The sequence below is a fragment of the Myotis davidii genome, unplaced genomic scaffold (assembly GCF_000327345.1).
Source record: "Myotis davidii unplaced genomic scaffold, ASM32734v1 scaffold497, whole genome shotgun sequence".
In the NCBI taxonomy this organism is placed as follows: domain Eukaryota; kingdom Metazoa; phylum Chordata; class Mammalia; order Chiroptera; family Vespertilionidae; genus Myotis; species Myotis davidii.
In genome coordinates this window covers 1,687,250-1,697,314 of record NW_006288434.1, presented here as the reverse complement: position 1 = coordinate 1,697,314, position 10,065 = coordinate 1,687,250, and the positions used below count along the sequence as shown (strand labels likewise).

Here is a 10,065-nt window from a genome sequence, read left to right as displayed (position 1 = left end):
CTGATGGATTCTATTTCTCTTACATCTTTTTTTAAATATATTTTTTTATTGATTTCAGAGAGGAAGGGAGAGAGAAACAGAAACATCAATGATGAGAGAGAATCATTGATTGGCTGCCTCCTGCACGCCCACACTGGGAATCAAGCCCACAATCCGGGCATGTGCCCTGACCGGGAATCAAACCGTGACCTCCTGGTTCATAGGTCAGCGCTCTATCCACTGAGCCAGGCCAACTGGGCTATTTCTCTCATCTCTTGATGGGAGAACCGAACCGTGACCTCCTGGTTCATAGGTCAGCGCTCTATCCACTGAGCCAGGCCAACTGGGCTATTTCTCTCATCTCTTGATGGAAAGTCACATTGCAAAGGGTGCGGAGACCAAGAAGGGTAAAGGATTATGGCCTTACCCCCATGCCCTTCACAAGGTGACAGAGGACGTTCAAAAGCAACATCTGACCCCAGTCTCTTTTTCATTTCCAGTGACACAGTGAGCATGGGGGTCTGGAACGCAGGCACCCATCTCCTCCTACGTCTTTGGGGGATGTATGTGTCTCCAAGAAGCCCTGGATGGGTGGACATCCTCCAACATCTGGGAATTTGCTCTCTTGTTGCTTTCAGTTCGGTGGGCCTCCTCTCGGTGGCCTTCTCCTGGTTTCTGTCCTCGTTCCTAGTCTTCACCATCTCCTGGGCGGTCGCCTGGGTTCTCCTGTGCTGCTCCAAGCACGGGAGGTGTTTCGTGGCCCTCTTCTTCCTCTCCTGTGGCCTGCGTGAAGGCAGGAACGCGCTGATTGCCGCCGGCACGGGGATAGTCATCTTTGGACACGTGGGAAACATCTTCCACAACTTTAAAGGGCTCCTGGACAGCATGACTTGCAACATAAGGGCCAAGAGCTTTTCCATTCACCTGCCACTTTTGCAGAGGTATATTGAAGCCATCCAATGGATTTACGGCCATGCCACTCACCTGGATCTATTTGACGGCCTCGTGTCTTGGAACCAGACTCTGGCAGTCTCTCTCTTCAGCCCCAGCCAAGCCCTGGAGGCACAGCTAAATGACACCAAAGGCCAGGTCGTGGGGGTCTTGTACCAGATGGTGACGGCGGCCGAGGTTTTGTCCTCCCTGGGACGGCAGCTACTGGCCCTCGCGGGGCTCTTGCTGGTCCTTCTCGGCACGGGCCTCTTCATGAAGCGGTTTCTGGACCCTCGTGGCCGGAAGTTTGAAAACGTCTACATCACCAGACAATTTGTGCGGTTCGATGAGGGGGAGAGGCATCAACGGAGGCCCTGCGTCCTCCCGCTGAGTAAGAAGGAAAGGAAGAAGTACGTTGTCATCCCGTCTTTCGGACTGACGCCTAAAGAAAAGAAGAACCTGGGGCTGTTTTTCCTCCCCATTCTAACCCATCTCTACCTCTGGGTGCTGTTTGCAGCTGTCGATTTTCTGCTGTATCGGCTCATTTTCTCAGTGAGCAGACACTTTCAACACTTGCCATCGCTGGAGGTTCACTTGAAACTGCACAGGGAGGTAGGCGCTCCCAGGCACTGGAGGGGGGTATCCTGGCTCTTTGCTGGGCCGTTTGCAAATGGCCACGAGCCTCACAAGGCAGGGCAGTGTCTCACCACCTCTGGGTCTCCGGCGCCTGGTACAGTGCCTCGCACGGAGAAGGAGCCCATCGGATGTTGGTAAATCGAAGTCCCTGTGTTAGAGTATATCATTCTGAACCTGTTGGGTCACTGTGTTAGTTTCTGTGGCTGCTGTCACAAATCACCACTAAGTGAGTGGCTAAAACAACACAGATTTCTTCTCTTCTACTTCTGGGGACCGGAAGTCTGAAATCAGTGTCCCTGGGCTGAAATCAGGTGCTTTGGCAGAGCACACGCCCTTCAGCCTCTCAGGGAGACTCCACTCTGTTTCTTCCAGCTTCTGGTGGCCGTTGGCATTCCTTGGCTTGTGGCTGCATCACTCCATCTGTCTTCACATTGCCTTCTCCCTCCGCCTCCCTCTGAAAGGACGCATGTGATTGCAGTAGGGTCACCAGGACAATCCAGTGTAATTTCTCCATCTCAAGGTCCTTAATGGGATCTGCAGAGTTTCCCCCTCCCCCAAATAAACCACATTTACAGATTTGCGGATTAGAATCTTAGGTCGTTGGGGGGCCATTTTCAGCCTCCGATAGCCAACAGACACTGAAATGTGGGAAGAGGGGTCTCTGGTGAAACACGAAGTTGATTCCTGGCGTGAACCTGACAGGTCAGATTTAGGGCCTGCCTTCCTCTCTCTGCAGACTCGCTGTGCACGCAGACTGCGCGTGCCTTCTCTGAATGAGACCGCCTTTTCTTGGCAGCCTGAGTCCTTCTCAATCATAGGGGGGATCCTAATGCATCAGTGTCGTGTTTAAGAGGAAGGTCAGCCCTAACCGGTTTGGCTCAGTGGATAGAGCGTCGGCCTGCGGACTGAAAGGTCCCAGGTTCGATTCCGGTCAAGGGCATGTACCTGGGTTGCGGGCACATCCGCAGTAGGGAGTGTGCAGGAGGCGGCTGATCGATGTTTCTCTCTCATCGGTGTTTCTAACTCTCTAGCCCTCTCCCTTCCTCTCTGTAAAAAATCAATAAAATATCTTTTTTTTTTTAAAAAAAGAGGAAGGTCATTGAAAAAAGGCCGCTAACCAAAAAATACAGCTGCTGCTAGTGTCTAGAAAAACAAAGAAAAAAAAGGAACCAGCTACACTTTTTTTTTAGGCAGCTTAGGCCAGTGGCTTCAACCTTGAGTGTGTTAAGAATTTCCTGGGAACTGTAATACTATCAACAATAAAAAATACATTAAAAAAAGAGAATTTCCTGGAGTGCCCCAGCCAGTTTGGCTCAGTGGACAGAGCATCGGCCCTCGGTCTGAAGGGTCCTGGGTTCGATTGCACCCAAGGGTGCACGCCTGGGTTGCAGGCTCAATCCCCGGCCCCAGTCAGGGCATGTGTGAGAGGCAACCAATTGATGTGTCTCTCTCACATTGATGTTTCTCTCTCTCTGTCTCTGCCCCTCCCTTCCACTCTAAAAACCAATGGAAAAATATCCTGGGGGAGAGGATTAACAACAACGACAAGAATAGAAGAATTTCCTGGGGTGAATGCAGCACCTTAGGCCTCAGTTGACAGAGATTCAGTTTTAAACAAGGGAGCACTTTTAATAAGCACTTCATGTGGATTTTAAAGTAGGTGGTTCATAGGCCACACATTGAAACACAGGTTTCTCAGTGGGGTCATTTCAGAGGATCTGCATGTTGTAGGACACTTGTCTTACTTTTTTATAACCCAGAGATTGTGAAGCTGAGCTAGGTGGGACATGTACATGTCCAGCGTGTGCATGTGTGTTCATGAGCTTGTGTAGCATGTGTGTGTGTGAGTGTGTGTGTGTGTGTGTGAGAGAGAGAGAGAGAGAGAGAGAGGAGATTCACGGTGGGGCGGAGTGCACTAGCCCGAACAGCTGCTTCCACATGTGCTGGGTGCTAGGGAAATCTTAGGGGGGTCGCCTGCAAACCCTTCGTTGAAGCCCCGCTTTCCATATCTCTCTGGGCTGGGATCCTCCTTCTGCACCCACACTTTCCCGCCCCTTTACTTCTGGCTCAGCAGGGCCGTCCAGGCTCCTGCCCCTCCTCACCCTGGGCTGCTTCTCAAAGTTGATTACTCTGAACACTCTGCATCCCCTGAAGAATCGAGTTAATTACGAGAACCCTGCTGCTCCAAATATCTGCACAGAGTGGATAATGGAGCTTTTCAGACAGGCTTGGTCCTGGGGGTGGCTAGTCAGAGCCTCTGCCCTCCATTCCCTTTCCATTTGCTTCCTGTTTCTCTTTTTATTTTTTAAAAATATTTTTGTTGATTTCAGAGAGGAAGGGAGAAGGAGAGAGAGATAGAAACATCAATGATGAGAATCATCGATTGGCTGCCGCTTGCACGCCCCCAACCAGGGACTGAGTTCACAACCCGGGCATGTCCCCTGACCTGGGATCGAACCGTGTCCTCCTGGTTCATAGGTCGACACTCAACCACCGAGCCACTCCTCTCAGTTCTCCCTCTCCCCCTTTATCTTCTTCCTTATCTCTCATTTATTTCTCTCTCAGTCAACACCCATGCCTGTTTTGTGAATTCTCACCATTTTAGACAGAAGGGGGTGGGGGTGGGGGTGGGGACATATCCAAGTTCTACCTTTGAAAAATGGCCCAGAAGCTTTCCAATGACAATGTCCTCACAAACACATTCTTGGGTGTTGGGTCCTGGGGATGCAAAGATTTCTAGACCCTGATGTCTGCCATGGAGGGGCTCCGGTCCTGGTGGGGGAGGCCACCAGGTCCACTCACAGTGACAGCAGGACATGGGTGCTGGACCAGATGTGAGGACGAGGCTGCTGCCCACAGACCTTCTCCTGTGGTGCCTGGGACACTATGCTGCCAGCACCTTCCTGAGACTGGCAGTGCCCTGCCCTCACCCCAGGAAGCCCTTGGAGGCTCCTGGTCCCCCCATTGCCTCAGGTTTGCAGAGGAGAAGTCAAGCAGGAAGAGAGATATCAGCTAAGGTTTTGCTAATATGTCTCTCCCACTTTCATACAATTTTAGATAAAGAAGAAAGATGGAGGGAGCGGGGAGGAGAAAGAAGAAGGATGGGAAATGACCTGAACTGAGCTAGCTGGATGGGTGTGCATTGTAAGAAAAAATAGCCATAGTTGCTGCTCATTGAACACCTACTATGTGCGTAGCATTTGTCTAAGCCAGTGGTTCTCAACCTTCTGGCCCTTTAAATACAGTTCCTCATGTTGTGACCCAACCATCAAGTTATTTTCGTTGCTACTTCATAACTGTCATGTTGCTACTGTTATGAACCGTCATGTAAATATCTGATATGCAGGATGGTCTTAGGCGATCCCTGTGAAAGGGTCGTTCGACCGCCAAAGGGGTCGCGACCCACAGGCTGAGAACCGCTGGTCTAGATGAACTTTTCAGGACTATCTGATGCCAGAGTAGGTTCTGTCCATTGCTCGGTGCTGTCTTGGCAAATTGTTTACTCGAGAGAGGTAAACACATTTTAAAGCATCGGGGTACCGTTTAGTCAATTGCTCACGATTTTGAGAGAGTTCATTTGTCTTCCATATTACCCTCCACCAACCCTGAGCAAAAACGTTGACTCAATCTTTATGAAGCTCTGACTCCCAACTGCAAAGCCTCCGCTTAGGTTCCTGGACTAAATAACTTCTCCCCAGAGCGAACACCCGCTGCTTGCTTATTGCAGGATTTCTCATCACTGACTCAATCGATGTGCTTGTTTCTCCAATAGCTTTAAAAAGAGTGCCTGCCTTTGCTCTGGAGATTGAAATCTCTCCATTTAATTGTAGGCAAACTATCTTAATAAGAGAAAAGGAGAGGCAACACAAATACCTTTCATTGCTTGGCCACAGCGCTGGGGAAATTACTGATTTCACTTCACATTTGTAGAGAGGTCCCTGGTTTGGGATTTCCAGGTTCTGCCCAAGTATGAGAGTAGGTCAAGGGGCCTGGTGTTCTCTGGGCGTGGTTGGGTTCTTTCTGAGAAGTCATTTCCCTCGTCCTGGCCCCAGGACTCTGGGGTGCAGGGGTGATAATCACTGACTAAGTACTTCAGTCTGTTAGGTTAATGCTCCCTCCCCAAGGTGCTTAGTTTACACTGGGAGTAGTTTATTCACGGACAGGATCTGGTCCATTAATTCCTGTTTCACCAAATTAGAAAACAAATCCACCGAGAGATTAAATGACTTTCTCGGGTCAGAGAAAAGGAAGCGCTGAATCAGCGCCCGCTTCTCCTGCGGGTGGCTTGGCTGGGTCACTCAATGTCATCTCCTGCCTTCGTGTCATTTTGCAGAAGGTAACTGATTCGTTCTCTTAGGAAGGCATGCACCCCTCTTGAGCATCCAAGAAATAAGAAAACATCCTATTTTGAGACCTCTAAAAATAGGGTTTTAGAGCCACTTTCAGTAAAACCTATTCTTGGTATTATTACACTAAGAATAATCTCCCCTACCCCCAAGCTCTAGAATGTTGACTTAGGACATCATTTAATGCCTCTGCAGCTTTGTGACCTTGTGGTCTGATGGGGAGGGTATGACTGGGTCTTAAGGGGCTACACTCCAAAAACCTTCACCCCCAGCTGAGCTAAAACCATCTTTCATTAGTCCCACATGCCCCAAGGTGTGGACACAGGTGCTCCATAGAAACGGGTTATGCGATCACCTATGTTAGGATAACTGCTGGCTGAAGTTAAACAGATTTCTCCGCCTTCTGCTCAGAGCCTTCAACAGTCTTATGGGCATCGTGACTCTCCAAAGAAGGGACAAGTAGTCAAACTTATTTAATACCCTCTTTCAAGGTAACCTATATTTCCACAAACCCACTTTGGAAAATGCCGCAGTAGCTGCAGATAAAGCCCACCCCTTCACCTTTCTCCAATGCCAGCACACAAAAGGAACCATGGCAGCTCCTTCTACCAAAGCTTCCTATTTTAAGACAAATGATATGTGTTGCAGGGCAGCAGCGAGAAAGACGAGGAATGAGTATGAAATGGCATGGATCTTGATGATTTTATTCTTTCCTTTCAGGAGCAAGGAACTCAAAACATCATTCATGACTCCCCCTTTAATGTATCTCTGTTTGAACCCAACTGCATCCCTAAACCAAAGCTCCTTCTGTCTAAAACCTGGGTTCCTCTCAGTATTATTCTTGTGATACTAGTGGTGCTAGGACTGTTGTCCTCCTTCCTGATGCAACTTAAAATCCTGGTGTCAGCATCCTTCTACCCAAGCGTGCAGAGGGAACGCATCCAGCACCTGCATGCAAAGCTACTGAAGAAGAGATCAAAGCAGCCAGTAGGAGAAGAAAAAAGGCAGCTGCGTCTGTACTTTACAAAGGTAAGGCCAAGACGAGGGTATACCTGTAATGAAGGAAATTTTGAGTTTGAAGGGAAAAATGGAATTTCAAAGCACTCTTCAACTTCACATTAGGGTTATATTCTCAACAATAGATGGGACACCAGAGGAAGTGGGGGAAGTAGGGGAGAGAAATGAACAGATACACATGGCTAAGGCTCCTAGCTTTGTGATTTTTAAATGCTGGTCTAAAGGATTCTACAAGATGTCCTCAAAACACTGATTTCAAGTGAGTATGTTTAGTCATACTGTAGAGAGACTATTGGGATGGCCCTTTGTAATAGCTATTAAAGAACAATGCCTAACAAGATGTTACTTTACTAGGTCAAGGAAAAAGAAATAACATAGAGGGAAATATCTACTACAGCTTGGTAAACTCCAAAAAATTTGCTCATTCTCCAGAATTTAAAATAAATAAATAAATGATATACATGTATGTTTATATACATATATGGTAACATAATGACGTTCATACACATATAAAATAAGCGCTTGTCAAAGATTTTTTTAAGTTGTTAATTAAAGAGGAAACAGTAAAAAAATTCCAACCAATTCAAAGCACACACATATACAGGCCATCAGGAATACCAAAATGGGGTTTGCTTCAGAGATGCGAAACTGATCTCTTCCCCAAGGGCGACGGAAGGACCAATTGTACTCTGCAGGATAAGATGTATTTGCAGGTCCAGGACAAGAATCAGTTATTTGCATTGTTGCTATCAGCGACCTACAATGCACATGAGAGGAAAAAACTCACAGATGATGAAAGATGCAGGAGACCCACAAGGATAAGTTTTCCTGGCCACGTCAAAGTCTTCTGCAATTTTTCCTGACACCAGGAGCCCCACGATGAGGTGTTTATGCCAGAGGCACTTGAAGCGACTCTAACGCTCATTCATCCATCTTTTTGTCTCTTCAGATTCATTTCTGGCTTCCGGTCCTGAAAGTGATTAGAAAGAAACAAGTGGATGCTGCAGGTGAAAGCAACCCATGAGAGGCCCCCATGGTAGGCCCAGGCCACACTTCCCAGCAGCTCTTGGGTCCCTGACTGTGGTCACTGCTCATGCCCAGCATCAGAGATCTATATGGCCTGGTCCCTCAGGGGTCTCGGTTTGGGGGGCAAACTACCTTTCTTCATAAGGGCCATAGGTCTGCCAGGTAAATGGTTAGGACTGTTAGGTCATGTTTTTTCTAATCCCTTTGGGGATAAATCTCAGCATGGAGTAATATACAAAGAAAAGAAAAAAAAATCAGCATCTCTACTGCAGGTTCACAAGCAAATGCTAAGGAGAACATACATGTATAATGCCAGTAACATCTCCTTAATCTTTTCTGTCCCCACTCAGCCCCTCTCATTAGCATTCATAGCTATTCCCTACCCCCACAACTGTCTCCCTTATTCAAGAACTGTTTCCCAAACCCATCTCCAGCAGCTCCTCACTGCTTCTCATCTCCACCTCGGCACTTACTGCCTCCTTTCCTGTTTTTTTGTTTGTTTTCCTCTTCTACCAAATCCTCTAGCCACATTTATTTGGGGACCACATTTATCAAAATCATATAAAATGTTAAAATTCACATTGGGCCTCTTTTTCACTGTACTCAGTAAATACTCTGTGGTACAGGGGCCCATTTCCCCTCTCCTCTCAATACCTAGGAAGGAAAAAACCTCCTGGAATATTGAGTTGAGTATCTCTAAATTCCCAGGATGGAGAAGAAATAAAGAAACATTAAATTTTTTCTTTGTAATTTTCATTCTGAAAAGTTTTCAGACTCACAAAATAGTAGAGTTCCATTTATCCTTCACCCATCATCCCCAAATATTAACATCTTATAACCATGATACAATGATCAAAACCAAGTAAATAACATTGAAAAATGTATAATGTATAGACTTTATTGAATTTTTTACCAACTGTCCCACTAATATCCCTTCTGGTTCTTAATTCAATCCAGGCTCACACATTGCATTTAGTTGTCATGGTTCCTTAGTCTTGTCCAATCAGTATATGGCGGGGAAATACTTTGAGGTCATGCAAACATCCTGTTTCTCATCATACCTTTCCACTCTGACTTTGGCATCCAGAGATGCAAAACCAAGACAGCCAAATTATGATTTTCTTTTTATGTGTCTTCAACATTTCTTAATTGGAATTTGACACTATCCCCAGAAATTATATCTATATCTATATCTATATCTATATCTATATCTATACACACACACATACATATTTAAGACCAAACTTTGTTTCAGGTCCCTGAGTAGGCATTTGACACATATGATCTCATTTAGGTTTCACGACAACCCTGTTTAATAGATCAGAAATCTCGCCCTCAGAGACCCTGACTGAGCTGGCCTGGGGCGGGGCCTGGGCACGGGCATGATTAAAGCTCCTGGGGATTCTAACGGGCCAGCCAGATGGAGAACCAACATCCCAGGAAGTTGTACAGAACTGCAGGTCTTTTGATTTAAGTTTTCAAATTTCTCTAACAGGAGGAGCCTACACTAGAAACGTGTCTGACTCAGCATTTTCCAAAGTGTGTTCCTTAGGACACTAGTTCCTTAGTTGTTCCATAAAAGGAGTTGCGTGATGTTCCTAAACCCATACCCCCTGCCTTCTAACCTTGACGATTCATAAAGCATGTTGACATCATTCAGAAACTTTAAGGGCTTTATTTTAACCTGTTTCATTGAGGATTTCCCCCAACTACTGAGCCATGGAACAGGTTTCCCAGGAATAACTATTGTCATCTCTCAGGACCAGCCCCACAGCCCAGACTCTGGTAAATGCTGAGTCATTGGCATAACTTTGAACCAAAACAGGGTCAGAGAAGGTGAATATGCATTTACATTTTTGGCTTATTCAAATATCCTGATGTTTTATTGTGTTTTCTAAGCAAACAAATGTACATATTAATAAACGGACACACTGTATGGATTTTTGTTCTCATGTTGTATTTATTCCTCCTAGAGAGGAGGGACCTTTCCCACATTAACTGAGACAAAGAATCAACTGCTCAATTTTGTGAGGAAACTGGATGCTTTTGCCTTTGTAAATTCTACGAATTAACTAACTTACCTACCGAACAACCTCACCAACATGGACAGCGAACATTTGAACGGGGCACA

At 46.5% G+C, this 10,065-nt stretch overlaps 1 protein-coding gene across 1 annotated transcript; it reads left to right on the top strand.

The window, feature by feature from the left end:
- Positions 1-373: 373 nt before the first annotated feature.
- On the top strand, positions 374-9,114 carry DCSTAMP (dendrocyte expressed seven transmembrane protein). The gene is made up of 3 exons (XM_006760255.2): positions 374-1,521; positions 6,612-6,920; positions 7,858-9,114. Exons 1-3 carry the CDS (start codon positions 397-399, stop codon positions 7,930-7,932), a joined length of 1,509 nt encoding a protein of 502 aa, XP_006760318.2. The 5' UTR covers positions 374-396; the 3' UTR covers positions 7,933-9,114.
- The last annotated feature ends 951 nt before the right edge of the window (positions 9,115-10,065 follow it).

Coding starts and splice junctions, on each gene's coding strand:
- DCSTAMP (XM_006760255.2), top strand. CDS start 397: ATGGCCTTACCCCCATGCCCTTCACAAGGTGACAGAGGACGTTCAAAA. Junction 1,522..6,611: donor ACTTGAAACTGCACAGGGAG/GTAGGCGCTCCC, acceptor CTTTCCTTTCAG/GAGCAAGGAACTCAAAACAT. Junction 6,921..7,857: donor TGCGTCTGTACTTTACAAAG/GTAAGGCCAAGA, acceptor TTGTCTCTTCAG/ATTCATTTCTGGCTTCCGGT.